Source organism: Monoraphidium neglectum (assembly GCF_000611645.1).
Source record: "Monoraphidium neglectum strain SAG 48.87 unplaced genomic scaffold scaffold00248, whole genome shotgun sequence".
In the NCBI taxonomy this organism is placed as follows: Eukaryota; Viridiplantae; Chlorophyta; class Chlorophyceae; order Sphaeropleales; family Selenastraceae; genus Monoraphidium; species Monoraphidium neglectum.
The window spans coordinates 675-18,917 of record NW_014013380.1 but is presented as its reverse complement, the minus strand read 5'-3'; the positions used below and the strand labels follow the sequence as shown (position 1 = coordinate 18,917).

At 62.3% G+C, this 18,243-nt stretch overlaps 4 protein-coding genes across 4 annotated transcripts; 3 read left to right on the top strand and 1 right to left on the bottom strand.

Annotated features, from left to right (window-relative positions):
- Positions 1-351: 351 nt before the first annotated feature.
- On the top strand, positions 352-4,960 carry MNEG_2252 (tRNA modification GTPase mnmE; the record flags this gene model as incomplete). Its single annotated transcript, XM_014049271.1, has 10 exons — positions 352-365; positions 642-905; positions 1,287-1,497; positions 1,674-1,791; positions 2,188-2,318; positions 2,587-2,722; positions 3,394-3,506; positions 3,926-4,024; positions 4,431-4,561; positions 4,942-4,960. The coding sequence occupies 10 exons, from the start codon at positions 352-354 to the stop codon at positions 4,958-4,960; spliced, it is 1,236 nt and encodes a 411-aa protein (XP_013904725.1).
- A 644-nt stretch (positions 4,961-5,604) lies between these two features.
- Positions 5,605-10,909, top strand: MNEG_2251 (hypothetical protein; the record flags this gene model as incomplete). The annotated part of the gene is made up of 12 exons (XM_014049270.1): positions 5,605-6,144; positions 6,346-6,472; positions 6,679-6,809; positions 7,073-7,171; positions 7,377-7,582; positions 7,814-7,961; positions 8,218-8,388; positions 8,682-8,765; positions 9,044-9,295; positions 9,583-9,780; positions 10,069-10,122; positions 10,364-10,909. 12 exons carry the CDS (start codon positions 5,605-5,607, stop codon positions 10,907-10,909), a joined length of 2,556 nt encoding a protein of 851 aa, XP_013904724.1.
- An 882-nt stretch (positions 10,910-11,791) lies between these two features.
- MNEG_2250 (putative phosphopantothenoylcysteinedecarboxylase) lies at positions 11,792-12,491 on the bottom strand (the record flags this gene model as incomplete). The annotated part of the gene is made up of 2 exons (XM_014049269.1): positions 11,792-11,959; positions 12,420-12,491. The coding sequence occupies 2 exons, from the start codon at positions 12,489-12,491 to the stop codon at positions 11,792-11,794; spliced, it is 240 nt and encodes a 79-aa protein (XP_013904723.1).
- Positions 12,492-15,800: 3,309 nt separating this feature from the next.
- MNEG_2249 (hypothetical protein) lies at positions 15,801-16,367 on the top strand (the record flags this gene model as incomplete). Its single annotated transcript, XM_014049268.1, has 1 exon — positions 15,801-16,367. A coding segment is annotated over one exon (567 nt), but the record flags the coding sequence as incomplete, so codon positions are not given.
- Positions 16,368-18,243: the final 1,876 nt, after the last annotated feature.

Sequence of the window (18,243 nt, the reverse complement as noted above, 5' to 3'; positions counted from 1 at the left end):
GAGGCACTCTCTGCGTGCAAACGAAAGGATTGACCGACATTGAATTCGTTGGCGTCTGTCTGTGTGTGGGCGCGGTCACGCGTGTAAAAGTACAAAATTTCCCCGCAACACAAGTCGGCCAGGCGCCGTGCAAATGGCTCGCTCTCGAATCCAACCGCCCCAGGAGTCACTGCACATGGGTCTGTGGCTATTATCCGCATCAGCGGCGCCGACGCGACCCGCATTGCGGCAGCGGTGTTCTGGCCTGGGGGCCGCTTCAAGTTTGGCTGGAAGCCGGAGAGCCACAGGGTTTACTACGGGACCATCGTGGATGGCAATGGTGACGTCATCGATGAAGCGGTGCTCGTCCCCATGCTGGCGCCCAGGTTTGCAGGGCCGGGGGGGGGGGCGATGGACCGTAAGATCAGCAGTAGGTTCACCTGGGTCCCTTGGCTAGTCACCATCCCTGCCAATACGTTGCGCGGTTGCCCTTAACCATAACTGCTCAGCAGCTGCTCAGACCGCCCTGCTGGCTCGGGCTCTCCTACGGTTTCTTTGCATTGCAGCAGCCCTTGCAACCGTGCCTCACGATCGCAGCAGCCGGCCCTCAAACACCCCTGCGTGGCCGGACCCCTGAACTTCCCGCCGTGAATTCCTGCCAGGTCGTACACACGCGAGGACGTCATCGAGCTCCAAGTTCACGGTGGCCCCGTCTGCTGCCGCCGCGTGCTGCGCGCCGCGATCGAGGCAGGCGCGCGGCCGGCACGGCCCGGAGAATTCACGCTGCGGGCCTTCCTGAATGGCCGCCTGGACCTGAGCCAGGCGGAGTCTGTGATGCAGCTGGTGGAGGCGCGGACGGCGGCGGCGGCGGACAGCGCGCTCGCCGGGCTCAGGGGCGGCGTGGGGCAGGAGGTCCGGCAAATCAGGTTGGGGCAGGGTTAGGTTCGGGGGGAGGGGTGTTTCGTGGGAGGCATTCACGGGGCAGAAGGGGACGGGAGGCAGGCCGTAGAGGGGGGCGCAGTGGCCATCGGACGCCACAGGGGTGCCGGCTTCAAAGCTTCAGGCGGCGCGCCGGGCGCCAGCCGAGCGCTGCAGGCCCGCAGGGCGGCCTGAGGGCGGGTGCTTGGGGCGGGGTTCAATACAGCGCTTGGTCGGCAGGAGCTCGCACCTCGCGCCTCGCACGCCGCATCCTCAACGGTGAACCGCGCCGCCTCGCGCCGCCCGGTTTCTGTCGTGGCGGCGTGGCACGAGGGTCTGATCTCGTGATCTGATTTTGCGACCTGATCTGATGATCTGATCTGGCCCAGGGAGGGCGTCCTGGACGTGCTGGTGGAGGTTGAGGCCCGCATCGATTTCGAGGAGGACCTGGGGCCGCTGGACACAGACGCAGTGAAGCGCGACGTGGCGGCGCTGCAGCGGGACATCGAGGCGGCGCTGCGCACGGCGCGGCAGGGCGCGCTGCTGCGCAACGGCCTGCAGGCGCGCGGCCGGCGCGCGTGGGAGGAGGGGAGGCGCGGTGTCGCCGCTCAAGCCTGTCGTGCATTGGACAGTAGCCTGTATTTTTGGGGGACCGCTCTCACTTCCAGCCGCCTCTGGCAGGCGAGGGAGTGGGTTAGGTGCATGCTTTGCGGCCCAAGTGGCTGGGTGTCGCTGCTCCAGATGTCTGCTCACGCTTGAATTGCCGCCCCTGACAGGTGGCGATCGTTGGGCGGCCTAATGTGGGGAAATCTTCGCTGCTCAACGCGTGGACGCGGACGGACCGGGCCATTGTCACAGACATCGCCGGCACCACGCGGGATGTGTTGGAAGCGGGTGTGTTCTTATGCTGGCTCACCCCTTGTGGCGCACTTGTGTCGTGTGATGAACCCTTGCGTACGCATGTTTATTCATGCATGTGTATGTGTGCACGCGCATGCTCTTGCGTGTGTGTGTATGTGTGTGTGCAAGTGTGGGTGTGTGTGCAAGTGTGTGTGTATGTGTGTGTATGTGTGTCCATATACACGCGCGCACATGTGCGTGCACATCTGAGGCCTTCATGCCTCAAAGCGATCAGAACCGCTGGCCCTCTACCCACACTGCCGCCCCTGTGACAATTTGCTCTCGCCAGGGGACGGCCACCCCGCTCTGCCAATGCCACGTCAACCACAACGCAACACGATGCCCTCACCCGCCGCCACCTCACCCCACCTACACTCTGCAAACCCCCAGACCTGGTGGTGGGCGGCGTCCCCCTCACGCTGCTCGACACAGCCGGCATCCGGGACTCGACCGATGAGGTGGAGGCCATCGGGGTTGGCAGGAGCCAGGCCGCGGCCTCGAACGCTGACATTGTGCTGATGGTGCGCGATGACAGACAGCCGCGCGAGGATGGCAATGCGCCGAGACAGAATGGATCGGCCTTGAATCTGCCTCCCAGGCCTTGCTGCCGCGATGAGATGAGGTGGCTCGGCGGAGCCACGTGCGCGTTAGGCGGGACGGGATGCGCGGGCGCCTTGCCGCACTCACCTCAGCGTGGATCCCGCAAACGCGGCTGTGCTGTCCAGCCTCAGAGTGCTTACCTTACCTCATGCGCCGCCGCCGCGGCTGCCGCTGGGGGTCGCGCCGTAGGTGGTGGATGCATCGGCGGGCTGGACTGAGGCCGATCAGGTCATCTACTCAGACCTCTGGGGCAAGGGGCCGGGCACGAGGTCGTGCCGCGTTAAGGGCATGTCGCTGCTGGTGGCCAACAAGGCCGACCTGGCAGGTGGGGGATTTGTGAGAGGGACTGGTGGCTGGTTCATTGGAAGGTGACGGGGGCACGAGATTCGCACCCTGGTCCTCACACCTGCGTTCCTGTGCATGCGTCTTTGCATCTGCGGTCGAGCCGTGCAGAATCGCTGCCGCTTTGCGGCGAGCCCAGCTGTCTGGATTTGTCCTGCCGCTGCGGCTGAGTGCTTGGTTGCCAAGACACGAACCTCTCGTGGCTCTGCTACATTCAACTTGTCATTTCCCACTCCTCTCCCGGTTTGCAACATCCTTACGGTAATGCCCCTTCCTGTCATCACTTCTCATCACACTACAACAAGGGGTGGCCCTGCCCACCTCCCTGCCACGCCGCGCCTTGAGCCTCGCCCATCCTGTCCCGTTCAACGCGCTAGCCGGCAATCAAGCATGTCCCTCACCTCCCCCTCACCACACCCAAGCACCCACCCCTATTTGATCACCCCCTCCCTCGTTCAGCCCAATCACGCCATCCTATGCCGGAGGCACCCCTCCGCGCGTCCCCAAACACTCTCGCACGCGTCCCCATTGCTGCCCATGCTCCCCCTTTTCGTCCTCCACCTCCTTCCTTGTCCCCCCCCCTCTTGCCTCGGCTCCCCACCCGGCCTGAACCCCGATCCATGCTGCCCGACCCTAAACCCCGCATCGCCGCAGGCAACCAGGAGGTGCCCCTGCCCCTGCCGGTGAAAGAGGCGTTTCGCTCTGTGGTGCGGACCTGCGCGGTCAGCAGGGACGGGCTGGGGAGCCTAGAAGAGGCAATCCTGCAGGTGGGCGTGTGGCCAGGCCGCCGCATGCGGCCGTGAGGGGGTTGGGGTTGTGGGGTTGTGCCGTGCTGTGGTGCTTGATCGTGCAGTACGGCGTTGTGTCGTTTGGAGTGGGGCAGGCTGCCGTGTTGCTGCATGAGATCTTGTTGGAGGCCAGCTGGCATCCAAATGCCCTGACTGGCACTGCCAAATGGGCACTGAGGATGTCGTGGTATGGGGCCGGCGCAAAGGTTGCAGTATTGGGGCAAGCCCACGATGCAGCGCAGCAGGTGCTTCCATCCACGGTTTGAACTTGCACCACGCCGAGGGAGCTAACACCTCGAAAGCAGAGCTGGGCCCCGCTGGTGACTTTCCTTCTTCTTTTTACACCCCTTCCTCTGCTGCGCGCGTCCCTCTGCCGTGCGCATTTCTTGCGCACGCAGCTGGCAGGGGCCCCGCAGCTGGCGTCTGGCGGCGTGTCATGGGCCGTCAACGAGCGCCAGGCCGAGGCGCTGGTCAGGGCGCATGAGGCGCTTATGGGGGTGAGCAGGGGGGGGCGGTGGTTGGGCCGCGTGCGGTTGGAAAGAGCCAGGGCTTCGTGGGAGAATGCCTGGATAGACGTTCTTTGCGCCGCCCTGTCAATTTTTCCTCGGAATCATTTCCTGCATGTACGGGCGCTCACGCGCATGCGTGCATGCACACTTGTGTACGCACACGCGGGGACGCAGCCCTCTGCACACCAACATGAGCACCCCTCAGCATCTACACGCACACACGCGACTGTCTCGCATGCAAGAATGCCGGACGCACACATGCGTGCGCCAGCATACGCACGGCATGTCAAGAGCGCGCACACCCTCATGAGCACACACGCATGCCCGCTTGCACGGACGGCCCTGTACACACATATACTGACACACCAACACATTTACACACACACCCTCTCAGGTGTCCCAGTCCGTCCAAGAGGGTTTGCCTTACGACTGCTGGACCATTGACCTGCGCGCAGCGGCCATAGCCCTGGGGGAGGTCAGCGGCGATGAGGTGGCAGAAGAAGTGCTGGACAGCGTTTTCAGCAGGTGGGGGGCAGCGCGGGGGGGGCATGTATTTTTCGGGCATGCGCACACAGTGGTGTGCCGTGCCGTGTGCAATGGTTGCAGACGCCTGTGTGTGCTGCGCAGTGCTTGCAATTGTGATGCTCACCCTGTACATTGGGTGTGAGTTGTATGTGTGCGTGCGTGCGTGTGTGCGTGCGTGCGTGCGTGCGTGTGTGTGTGCGTGTGTGTGTGTGTTTTCAGGGAGGACGATTGTGCATGCGAGCAGGTTGAGGTGGCCATGAGCAGAGTCATGGCGGGGCCGCTGGGCAACTGTTGGTGCAGAGAGCGGGTTTTGGCTTCTGGCCTGGTCCTCTGCTGAGCGGCCACCTCGCCAACCTTTGCAAAACGCCCCATGCCTGCAGGTTTTGCCTTGGGAAGTGATGCGCTGCTGCACTGCAGCCTGCGGGTCGTGCAGTATTGCCGTGTTTTTGCCCCGCCGGCAAAGCAGCAGTGCATCATGGCGGTCTGCTGCGAGCGGACCCTGAGTATCCTTAGACCCTCATCTCAATCGGTGCTGCTGTGTCATCGAGCCACAAATCATGTTTTTTGTGCTCACGATTTAATGCGCTCGTCCTGGGCACATCTATCCTGAAGGGCGCTGCAAACAATGCACTCTCATGAAGGCACGAGCCAGATGGAGAACGCTGCTGGCTGCGGCGGGCGCACCACCGTGGCCAGCGGCGCCTGCGCCCTCCAGCATTGAAATTGCGAAGCTTTGCATGACGTAAAATTTCGTCTGTCACTTGCTTGCGTGGGCTGCTTTGCAGGCTGCACGTCACGCGCCATGACTCCGTTCTGTAATTCTCGCTGGGCCGCGTGCAACCGTCCTGGGACGAGTGCAGCGCAGGAATTGCGAGCACCATCCACAGCTCTCAGTGGAAAAAGCAGCCGACGTTTATCTAAGTATGAGCGTCTGCCAGTGTAGATCGGTTACATGGTAGCAGTCGGTAGGTGTAGCCCCTCGTCCCACTTTTGAAGACAGCGTATATCCCTGCTGTCGATAAGTAATATAAGGCGCAGCAACCATGGGGTACTCTCCCAAATCCCGCGTGAACGACCTCTTGGGCGGCGTCACGACGCGCCCGCAGCGCAAGGGGCGCTCGCGCCGCTTGGGCCTGGTCATGCTCTGGCTGGCAGCGGCGGTCGCCATAACCGGTGTTTACCACTTTGAAACAGTCTACCGCGTCACTGGAAAGGCCGGCACCTGGAAGCCGCACGGCGGCAGCGGCAGCAGCAGCGCCGCAGTGAGCGACCTCTCATCGATGGCGGAACGCGGCGCCAGGGGCAGCGCAGACGCCGCCGACGGCAGCGGAAACCGTGCCATCGATCTCGCAGAAATTGTGGGCGAGCAGGCTGATGCAGGCAGCATAACTGAAGAGGAGCCCACCTTTGAGGCTGTAGATGTTGCCAGCACCGAAGAGGCTGCAGTACCGGAGCCGGCAGCTGCGGCCGTGGGAAGGCGGCTGCCGCCCATCCCGCCCCGCGCCCTGATGCTGGCGTCGCACAGCCGCCTGCTGTGGTACGACCCCGTCACCGACGAGTCTGTTGTCATCCACGAGGGCGAGGTGGGCAGGGTTACGCCAGGCCGTGGTGATCGATTGGGCGGCAGTGGCCCAAATTTATCACTGTCCATGGCCACCCTGACCCTCAGCTGCCTCTGCTGCCCGTCCATGCACGCCTTGCTGGACTCGCCGTCGCTCTTGGGTGGTTATCGTCACGCCTTGACGCCTTGCCTGTGTCCCCCGTGCGCCTTGATGCCCCCGCAGGGTGTTCATTACGGCATGTTCCCTGGGGCGGGCTCTCCCGCCACCAGCGTGTGGACTGCCGTGCGGCCCCACAACTGGCGCCCCACCACCAGCCAGGAGTACCTGGTGGAGTTTGACCTGCAGACAGGTGGGTGGGGCTGTCGCTGCCCTACAATGGGACCCAAAATGTTCTGAGTTCGGCAGTCAGGACCAGCTGGCCGCAGTCTCCGTCTTGCTGCCTGCGCAGGTGCGAGGGTTTGGGTTCTGGAACTTTGGCCTGGCTGCATTTTCTCGTGCCTCTCCCACCGCAAGCCAAGCCGTATTTGACGCGCCACTTGGCAACCTGTTTACCAGGTGCCGAGCTGCGGCGCATGCAGACGCCGTCGCGCTTCACGCATGACGTGGTGCGGTCTGGCGACAGGGTGTACGTGTGCGACACCGGGAACGGCCAGATCCTGGAGTACCACTTCCCCTCGATGACGCTGGTGGGTAATCCTCCTGATTATCGAATGGGCCAACATAGCGGTGTGACGGCTCGAAGGTTGGCTTTGAGTATGGGTTGCGTCGGGGAGGACACGGACTGGCGCGTCACTTCACTAAACTGCAGCATGATCAGTGAGGTGTTGAGCGACTAGGCCTGGCTACGCAAGAGATCAGTCCTCGCGCCCAGCTTTGTCCTCAACTGACTCAGACTGCGCCTCATCTGGCACCGTCCCCGCCCGCACACCCCTGTGACCCTCCCTTGCAGCTGCGCAAGATGGCGCTGTTCACGCTCAAGGACCACGCCAACACACTGGCGCCCTTCCAGGCCAACGAGACGCTGGTTGTCCTGCACAACCTCGGATCGGTGGGCGCTGCTCTGCACGACCACGCACAGCCTTGGAGCCGACCTTAAACTGGGCCGCGATGTTGTGATGTGCAGCACACTGCGTGCAATCAACTTAGGCCAAAGCTGCGATTCACCTGTCACGTCCGGTTCACATTCACCTGCCCATCAGTGTTTGAATACAAGCAAATCATACATGGTGACATGCGTCTCAAAACTCTCACAGAGCGACATCGTACGCGTCGACACGACTAAGGAGCCTGCCGAGATCATCGGCCGCGTCCAAGGCGTCGGCAAGAAGGCCCACGGCCTGGTCAAGTGGCACGGCGCCTACATCCTCCTCGACTCAGACAATGGAGCCCTGTCCACTGTGAGGCTCGGGGCCGGTGGCGCCAAGGTCACGCGGCTGTGGAAGGCGCCGGAGCCCAACAGGTGGGTGGGCGGTAGCTGGCGGCTTTCAGGGGACAGCTGCTGTGTCGCGCCAGCATCCGGCGCAGCCCCCGCTGGTCTGCTGTGTGGTCTACCGTCAATGCTGCAAAGTTGGACATCGAGGTAGCTTTGTATGCACCGCCCCGTTTGCCCTTGCATTGATGTGTCAAGTCTTCAGTGGTGGCTCACTTGCCGCCCCTAATCCTTGCCTTTACAACCGCAAACCCCTTCCAGGTTCCTCAAGGGCCTCACAGTGGTGGATGACGTGGCGTACTTTGGCATTTCAGAGTGGGCCCCCCGCGACGCCCGCGACGACCCCCGCACCAACTGCCAGCTGGCGGCGTTTGATCTGCTGGCGAACAAGCTGCTGTGGCGCCGGGAGGTGCGCGTTTGATCCTCGGGCTTTGTTGCATCCCGCGGAGGGTTTGGAGGCGTGAGCTGAGACAAGTGTCAGAGAGGTCGGCACAGAAGAGGAGTCGCAGCAATTGGAGCGGCCAGGCACATACACATATGCCCCCCACACAAGCGCGCGCACACACACACAACACACACACAACACACACACAACACACACACACACACACACACACACACACACACACACCCACGCACACAAACACAAACACCTTGGTCCCCAGGTCCCCACTGCCGGCCTGCTCAACATCGTCGGTGCGCCCCACTTGGCAGAGGACAGCACCTACCGCGCAGCATACACGCCGAAGCGAGCCAAGAGCTACCGCACAGACAAGTCAGATGCGGTGGTTGCGGCCGCCCTCGAGTCTCAGGAGGCGATGGGGTACTCGCCAAAGGTACGATTTGGCACGTGGATTTGACGGCCGTGGCGCTCCAGAAGGGCGCCAGCGTGATACCTGAGGATGAGACCTCAACGACAGCTGGAACGTATCCCTTACAAAACAGAGGATGCAAGAAAGGGTACCCGTTCTCGCACCTGGGCTTTTGCCCCATGCTTGAATTTTGCATAGGTCAGCATTACCTGGATCCAGCAACCCATTCCCAAGTATGCCAAGGCGTTCATGGAATGGCGCCTGGCCCGCTCGCACATGGCGACCTTGGCATGCCACCTGCACATCATGGATCGCAGGTTGGCGGTTACTGGAGCAACGGCATGCCGTTCCTGGACGTGGCAGTCAAGGCGACTCCCACACCCTGGACGGGGGGCCTGCAGGTGATACGCGGCCACGAGAACGCCACCACAACTCCCACTGCCGTGTGGCCACGGGTGCAGCGGCTGGAGGGGGCTTGAGTGTTTCGTGGCTGCTGCCTGGCAAGCCGTCTGCAAATCGCTGCAATAATAAGTCTCGTGGCATCTCATGCGACCATGCTTGCCTACAGAGCAAGGCCAAGATGGCCGCTTTGGCTGCACAACTCAGCTGACCCATCCGTCAACCCTACCTTCTCTACTGAAATCCCCACAAATGCCAAACAAAATGCACCCAAACCCAGGTACCTCTTATGCACCTCGACGTGTCCGAGGCAAAGGAGTTCCTGACCTCGATGCCCCCCGAGGTCTGGACGCACGAGTACCAGGCCACCCACTCCGCCGCGATGGGCGGCCGCGACACCAACATGAACGCGTTCAAGCCAGGCGTGCAGGGCATCACGCTGCTCTTCAGCGCCGGGTCCGGGGAGGGGCCGGTCTTCGAATTCCCGCTGTACAAGAAGTTCGCGGCGGTGCTGGAGCCCCTGATTGAGGAGGTGCGCGGACTCATGGGTGCGGCGTGTCCCTAGAAACCGTTTGGGCCCACAGTATCACAATCATGTATACGCAACGCCCCGCGCCATGAGCGACCCCAAGTGCTGGGAGAAGCAACGCCACCATGGCTGCAGGGCAGGACAAAGAGGAACGCATCAACCCAGGCGTGCTTGACGCCCACCAATGTGACCGTATGGAGCTTGCGCCATCCCTCACTGCCGCCCCTTACCTTCCTGTCTCCGCCCCCATCTGGCTTCCCGCCCGTGTCCACCCCCCGCAAAAAAACCAGATGATAGGCGCGCCCGACATGGCGAATATCATCCGCCTGCAGCTCGCCCTAATGAAGCCCAAGGTCTCAGACATCCGCATCCACGTGGACACCGGCGGCTATGCCACCTATGCCCACCGCCTGCACATACCGCTGATGACTAACCCCGGCGTGAACTTTGACCTGTGCCCCTTCAAGGACGAGGCCAAGACGCAGCAGGTGGGCTCGCGTGCTGGAGCTGCTGGGCGGGAAATGGGGTTGCTGTATTTGTTTGGGGATCCTGTTTGCTGGTATTGTGGTGTGTGTGTGTTTGCTGAGTGCCAGCTGCTTGGGACCGCTGATGTGTGCGTGCTGCACTTCTCTCAGAATGCCATTGAATGATCCTCGGCAGGGAGCAGCACGATGCTTGGGCAAGGATACATGTCATCGGGATTCAAATCACTCAATGCTTAACGCAACACGCGTTTGTCAGCGCGCCTGCACCCCCATCACGCGCTCATCCCGCAGGTGTGCTACAAGGTCCCCACGGGCGAGGGCTTTGCATTCGAGCTCAACAACAAGGTGCGCGCCGCAGCCTCTCTGCTCGCATCCACCCGCACGGCCAGCGATCATTTGAACAGGGCTGAGGCTAGAGCAGCGCTGCTCAGCACCCCATCCACCTTCTTCCCCTCCTCTTCCTGGCCTTTTCTGCGCACCTCACCTTGCCCTGCTGCCTCGACCCCGTCGACGCACGGTGATCAAGGGAGCGCTGCCCCTTTGTGCGCCCATCCACTTGCAAACCGCATCGCGGCCACGCGTGCAGGTGCCCCACCGCGTGGCCAACACTGGCGATGAGGAGCGCGTGCACCTCGTCGTCGACATCGCCGAGGTCCCTCGGACGCGCATTACCTTGGAGCCCGGCACGATCTGCAGCTACGACGTGAACAAGGGGCTGTTCTGCGGCGAGCACGGCCCCGACAGCATCCCTGCGTCAGTGCCGTCCATCATCCCTCCTGCCGCCGCGGCCGCCGCTGCTGCCGCCGCCGCCGCCAGGTCGTCGGCGGCCCAAGCGCCAGTAAGCGGCGGCCAGCAGGCGCGGCAGCTGGCGCCGGCGCTCGCGGTATCAAGGGCAGCTGCGGCGCCGGCGGCGCGGGACGGGGCCGCGGGGCCCCAGAGGCCGGCGATCGAGCAGGACGACCCCAGGCTGGTACCTGGCGCAGTGAGGAGCGGCCGCGCCATCGGTGCTGCCGCGCCCACGGCCAGCTTAGGTGCGAATGAGGCGGCGATGAGGGCACGTGCACAGCTGCTGCGGCAGCAGCTGCTGGAGGCGCAGCTGGCGCGAGTGGCGGGCGAGCAGCGTGTGGGTTGATTTGAGCGGCCGACTTTGGTGGCAAATGCAACCTGGGACGCCCTGGTCAGTGCCATTGACAAACACAAATCTGCGTTTCTCAATTTCCCAGATTGCAAAGTTGTCGTGCAGACTGCTCAACATGCTGTAAATTCTGGCAAACATGCACTGAGTATTATTGCTGCCCTGCAAACGGCTGTGGTGGTAGCAGTGGTCCACACTTGGCTCTGATTATGGCAGCCTCCTGGCCCTGGGCTGCCACCACACAAGCAACCGCTACCTGCAATGGTAGCGATGCTCAGGGTTTGTCCCCTCAATTGCTGGCCGGCATTTATCAATGCTGGCAGATAAAAGCATAATGAGGCCTGCAGGTCGTCAGGAGCGTTCTGGTACACTCATCCACGTCAGCGGTCAATCCCCGCGACTGAAATTCAGATGCACCCCCGGCGCACATCCACACCTGCGTATTCCTCTGAATTGCGAGCGCAAGTGGCCAGCGCGCCGAACAGCCCAGCTTTGCGCGGGGCAGGCGCACGCCTCACAGCACACCTTCTGGCCCCTGTCTGTCGCCATGAATCACACCACCATTCATCTTACATCGGCGAACAGACTGATGGGTGACAAATGGCAATCAATTAATAACCAAATTCACCGCCCAGCTAGATTGCAACGTCAGCAGTGTGTTGGCAATGCCATCAAATGAGGTCAAACAAAAGCCGTATTCGGGCTGTCATACACAAATCACAGCGGGGGAGAAGCAATAAGCGTGAAGCATGACCGCACAATCAAATTCAAACATGCGAAGGGTGACAGGTGTTTGCAGTGGCGCAACTTGCCCAGCCAGCCGCCGGTCTGTCTGTATCCTCACCAGCCACATGCAGCCCAGCGGGGCCGCCGCCACCCTCACCCAGCGGGCACCACGGCCACCGCCTCCTCGTCGTCCCGCCGGCCCCCGGCCCCGTACCGCCGCCCCATCGCCTCGATGCATGCCACAGCGATGTCTTCTGGGGCCGCCATGGCGCCCAGCCCTACGTCGCCGCAGGCCAGGCGCTTGCCCACCGGCGGGATCACCTGAGCAGAAGAGCATGCGTGAATGTGTTCAGGCAAATGTGTGCTTATGTGCATGTCCGTGCGTGTGTGTTTGTGTTGCATGTATGTGTGTGTGTTTGTGTGTGTGTGTGTGTTTGTGTTTGTGTGTGTGTGTGTGTGTGTGTGAGAGAGAGAGTGTGTGTGTGTGTGTGTGTGTGTGAGTGTGTGTGTGTGTGCACGCGCGCACGCGCACACGTACACGTGCGTATATGTGTATGCGTGCCCTGTGTGTCCCAACTGACAAGTGCAAAACTGACGATGCTGTTGAAGTTTTGCGTGGGACGGCCCTGGGTGACTATCAATTGCATTCAGCGCAGTCGCCGTTGCCGCGCCGCCACTGCCGCCGCCGCCCCTGCTGCCGCCGCAGCAGCCAGACGCGCCGGCAGCAGAAACGCTGCCCTGCGCCGCCAGGACCCGCCCCAGGCCCCTGAGGGCCGCCCACCTGCGCCCCCAGCTTCTGCAGGACCTCCAGGTGCTGTTTAGTGAAGGGGCTCTCCCACATAAAGGTGTTCATGGCAGGGGCGACCTTGGGACATGGCAGGGATCCAGGGGTGGGGTGCGGGGGTGTGGACACATCGGCAGGGACAGGATCGGCCATCTGAGGGCAGCTCGGTGCGACGGTGGTTGTGGCATCTGCAATACATCAAGAGGCTGGCGGGTAGCCGCCGCCCCATCCTCGCCATCCCCTCGCCCCGCCCTGGCCATCGCGCGGCGCGGGCCCAGGCGGGCGCTGGCACGCAGCAGGCGCCGTGCCCACCAGCAGCGGCCGTCTGAAGTCCCATGCGCGCACGACGCACGTCAGGAGGTTGTCGCACAGTCCGCCCGCCGCCTTGGCCAGCGTGTTGGCGGAGAGGGGTGCTATCAGCAGCAGGTCGGCCCAGCGCCGCAGCTCAATGTGGACCACTGGGTCTCCCACCTTTGCAGGTTCGGATTATGTGTGTGAGAGAGAGAGAGAGTGTGTGTGTATGTGTGTGTGTATGTGTGTGTGTTTATGTGTGTGTGTGTTTATGTGTGTGTGTATGTGTGTGTGTATGTGTGTGTGTATGTGTGTGTGTGAGTGTGTGTGTGTGTGCGTCGTGAGAGGAGGGGCGGCTGGTTGGTGGGTTGGAGGCAGGCGCATGTATCATTGTCGCTCGAAACAAGAGTATGGATTGGAGTCGTGGATGCGGCCCAGCCAGCAGGTTGGTTTTTTTATCCCGTAGCGCCTTTGCGGCTGCTGATGCGACGATGGGGCGGCAGGGGGCGGCACTCGCCTGCTTCCACTGCCGCCACTCGTCGTCGTCCTGCGTTTGAGCGCGCGTACGTGTGTGGCGGATGAAGGGCCGATGAGCGAGTGGTGACGGGCGGCGCATGCTGCGGCTGGGCACATGGCAGCGCGAGCGCCAGCCTGCTGCAGCCGCACGCCAACTGCCTCGGGCGCCTCAGAAACGCGCTGCGCCGCTGCCTCCATTCTCCGGGCCAATCCGTGCGCCGAGCTGGCTGCTGAGCGCTTCCTAATACACTGTTTTGCACCCCTGATCGCACCAGCACCGCTGCAACGGACGGCGACGCTGCCGAATGGCTCCTCAACCCCGCTCCTCCCGAGCCCAAACCCTTGCGCCCTGCGGTCCCATAGCCGCTTGTCCCAACCAGCCGCTTGTCCCAACAGACCAGTGCTGTGGCCGCCTCCTCCGCTCACCCCCAGCACTGGCCGCACCGCCTCTGGTAGGTCTGCCTCCTGCACAAAGTACCTGGATGATGACGTGGTCACCACCCTGACGTCAGCAAACGCGCAGAGGCACTGGCACAGCAGGGGGGCTTTGATGGTCGCGACGCTGCCTGGGGGGGAAGGGGAGGCGTGGGGCTGAGTTGGTGCGATGTCGGGCGGCGAGCCCTAGGGTGGATAGCGCACGCTGCCACTGCTTGACCATTGTAACAGGTAAGAGCATCTTCCTGGGCGGTAAGGTGTATATTGTGGCCGGGGCAGCAGCAGAACCACATCATGGCCGACTGCGGCGCACCCGACAGCCCCAGCAGCACCCTCGGCCGGCGCCTAGCTCCCTGCGGCGGCTCCTCATCATCGAGTGCCAGCGCTTTCAAATTTGACTCTGTAGATCGATCGCTCTCAAGCGCCATTGGCAGCCAAGATCGTCGCGGTGACGAAGGCTGGGCGATTGAATCAGACCTCTCGACACCAACGGAAAGGTTGATCACCGTATTCAAGGAAGACAACAGCGTAACATGCTATATCGCTATCCTGCTACGCTGTGCCTTTGAGCGGTCTCATCAGACGCGCTGCATGCTTTGCACTCATCATGCACCGAGGGAGCGATCAAAGGCACCTTCCTGCGCCCAGCCCGCCTACAAATGTCCGATAGATGTCGCAATTCAAGTCATTCTCACACGCATAGGTGAAGTTTGCATGCCATGCTGCACTGAAGTCATTGAAGCGGGTTCGGTGCCAGTGTATTCCAGGTGCCATGCGTTGACTGGCTTCGCCGAGCGTCCCTCCAGAGCATTGACACCGGCACCTGCTTGTGACCTTCATAGTTATGCAACGCAGATGGTAGCAACTGGTTGGCAACAGCTCATGGCGCCCGCGATGGCAACCAGCACAGAGCACGAGGTGCTGCGTGATTGACTGCATCATGTGCCGCTGATGATCGTTCAGCAACAACTGTCCCATCAGCTACGCTTGCGCCTTCATGGTTTTGCTAGACTCACACCAGCCGCGACGAGGCGGGAGCTGCATTCATAGGCTAAGTCGCCTTGGCTGTGGCCAATTTTTGGTGCTTGGGGCGGCGCTTGGAGGTGCGAAGGATGCTCAGCGGCTGTTGAAGCATGTGCAGTGACGTCAGACTGGGGCATTGGCGCTGAAATGATGCCGCCATGCACTAGAGCTGACAGACATCGCGAAGGCTCTCATGCCCAGCGACATGCAAATTTCCTGTTTCCAGCACACATACAACACAGCCAGACAGCGGCCTGAGGGGCTGCCATGCTAGTTGGTTGTCTTTACTGACTGACACACTCTGCAAGATGTAACAAGCAGGCAAGCGGATGCGGGCATCGCTTTTCAAGGGAACTGCACAGCACTCAGGGGATGCCACAACCCTCAGCGCACACCAAAAGTGCAAAAGAAATCGTGAACAAGCTTGTAAACAGTCGCCTCGGGGATGTCATTGACACCCACCCAGTCACAACAACCGAAATTACTGTAGCGGAGCAGCTGTGGCGTGATGCCCCGTGCGTTTTGGACTGCACCTTGCATGTGCCTTCTTGACGCTGCGTTTGCAACACCAGTATGCTGCAGCCAAATGCGACAAGCGGCCTGACAGGCGGCAGCCGTAAGTTGACGGAGATAAAGCCATGCAGCAGCGGAGGCGCAGCTGCCTGATGAGCTGCGGTTACGTGTTGCTGCTTGCTACGGTGCCGGTACCAGGCAAGCTACCAGGCGGTCTCTGCGAACTTTTTTGAGGCAAATTTTGAACTCAAAACACCTGACAGTACGTACCACTTAGAAGGCACACCAAGTGATCTGCGTGCATTGTCGCCTATTCCGGGAGAGTGCAGAGTCCTCAAGTAGGCTTTCAACACGCTTATAGATGAGCATATTTTCACGACGGACAACGGGCAACCCCGGGCACGGCGAGCTATGTTTGACCAGCTAGATGCGCACCAGCGCTGCTCGCTGCTCTGGCCCTTTTCAGGAGAGACCCAGCTGCCAGGCACTGCTGTCGATGATATCTCTAAAATATGTTTTGGCAGCTGGGATCTGGGAGATGACCTGGCAAATCGGCAGCTCTTTCCTGTCGGTTTCTGGCCGTCCAGCGAAGGCAGGGACATGGAGAGGCGGCGTGCGGCAGCGATGCGCAGCACTGTCCGCCTCGTCAGCCACGCGGCCCGCGCTTTTGTGGACGCCTTGCCGCGCCGCGTCCACGTGATTTCGCCCACCGAACGCGACCTTGGTGCGCTCGTCGCAGCCGCGCCGCGCCTCGCCCCCATGGCCCGCGACCTGCGCGTCTGCGCCAGCTATGGCTTCGACGTCGCCGGGCTCGCAGCGGCGCTGCCGCGGCTGGGATTCTCGGAGCTAACCTCTCTGGTCATCTACACGCCCTACGAGGGCGCCTACTTCCAAAAAGACACGTACCAGGCCCTCGCTGACCTGGCGGCGTGCATGGCCCTGTTCCCGCGCCTGGAGGCGCTCGAGGTGCACGTGGACATCCCTTCCGACGACGAAGAGGAGGAGGAGGAGGCGGACCCCACAGTCGGCTTCGGGGCGCTCATCGACTCGGCGGCCCGCCACCTGCCGGAGCTACGGGTGCTGTGGCTACCCAATGGCGGCGTCGGGCCGGGCGGCGATCGCGCGCTGCAGCAGGCGCTGTCGCGGCAAGCGTGGCCGAAGCTGCAGGTGTGGACCGATGCGGCTGTCGTTGGGCTCATCGGGGGTCGCAAATAACCCGCTCTTCAGGGTTGTCCATGGCTTGCTTCTTACTCTGCACCCTTCATGTCCCGCGGCGCGCCGCGTTATTTGTTCATGGTCACTGCAACAAACCCTCCTTGACCGCCTGTTCCGTCACCCTTGCAGTACTTCTACGGTCGATCGACGCGGGTCGGAGCGATTGCGCTGCTGTGTGGCGTCGGGTGCCCAGCAGGCCTCAGGGCTTGCGTTCTGGATCAAATTAAGGGCGACGGTTACAGCGCGGCGCTCAACGCGCTCATGGCGGGGCCGGCGCGGTTCGCCAGCTTGCGGCACCTCTCGCTGGCCGGTCGCGAGCGGGCCGTCTTGAGTGATGCGGTGGCGCCCTGCGGCCTGCGGGGTGTGGAGCTGCCCTCCCTAGAAACCTTCTTGCTGCATTCCATCCGCTGGGCGCCAGGCGAAGATCCTGCCCCTCACCTGGCAGCGATGAAGCTGCCGCGGCTGCGCACGCTGTGGTTGGACATCACATGTTTTAAGGCAGTGTCGACGCTTGCGGCGGCGCCGTGGATGGCGGGGGTTGAGGAGTTGGGGATGACGGGCGAGATCAATGTGACGTCACAGCAACAGCATTGGCTGGAGGCTCTCAAGTCTGAGCCCCTGCCGTCACTCAAAGCGTTGCACGCCGGTGCAGTGCTGCCAGATGATGAAGAGCCATCCCCCAAAGACGGCAGACAGCGCATGTTGCCAGTCGATATCTTGCGACTGCTGGCGCAGTCGCCATGGCTGCCGCACTTGACGTGCCTGACCCTTCGTTTCTACGCTTTGCGCGACGACGCGGAGGCCGCGGCGGCATGGGCTGCTTTGGCTGCCGCCCCGCTGCACTCGCTGCGGCGCTTAGACGTGGGCTGCATGCTTCAGTTGACGAAACGCACGCTCGCCGTGCGCGGCCTGGCGAAGGCGCCGTGGCTGACGCGCCTGGAAGCCCTGAGGCTTCCTGATATCTTTATGGGCGAGGTGGCGCAAGCGGCCCGTGCTCTCCCTGTCTACCGTGAGCTTGAGGCTCGAGGGGCTCTGTTCCTGGCGTCATTCTAGGTGCTTGCCGCGGCTGTGTGTCTGCAGGTGCGGGTGGCCGCCCTTGCCAGTGATGGACGCAGATCACGCTCTCACATCCAGGCCACTTTGAACCTTGGGCCGCTCATTTCAGGTGGCAGGGGCTGATGTCATGCGTGTCTGCGACAGGGCTCGGGGCTTGCGTGCCGTCATCTGCGTTTTGTAAATGGGAGAAAGCAACCGTTACAGCGGCTTGAGCCCTCGCAGCGCCTGGAGACGTTGGCAGCCTATCCTTGAGGAGCTCGCCGGCGCAGGCCAACCTGACAAATTGTCATCAGCGGGCCCTTCAGATTGGGCAGCGGCCCTCCAGAAGGCATGCTGCCCTGCAGACCAGCCAAAGCAGCACAGCCCGGCTCCCCAAGGCGGCCGCCCCGCGCTGACGCAAAGTGCACGTCCAACGCAAGTGTCGCTCGAGGCGCAGCTGCGCTTTTGTGTATGTTGCTGACTATGCGCACGCAGCCCAGTACTCCGTTATCAGCATCATTCGTGATTCAAAACCGCGGCTTTTTACAACACTCAGCCCTCAATTCAAGCCAAATGGTTTCATCTATAACAACTTCAGGCCTCCTCCTTGCCAAGGGCGCACGCCTGCGTGCGTCACCCCTGGCAGCCGTCAGCGCCGCCCCGCCCGCGCGGCCGCTGCCGCCCCCGCGCCGCCTTTGCCCAGCCGCCCGAAGAGCCCCTGCAGGTCGACCCAGCGGTAGCCGCTGGCGTCGCGCAGCGCGCCCACCGCCTTGGCCGCCACGTCTAGGGCCTG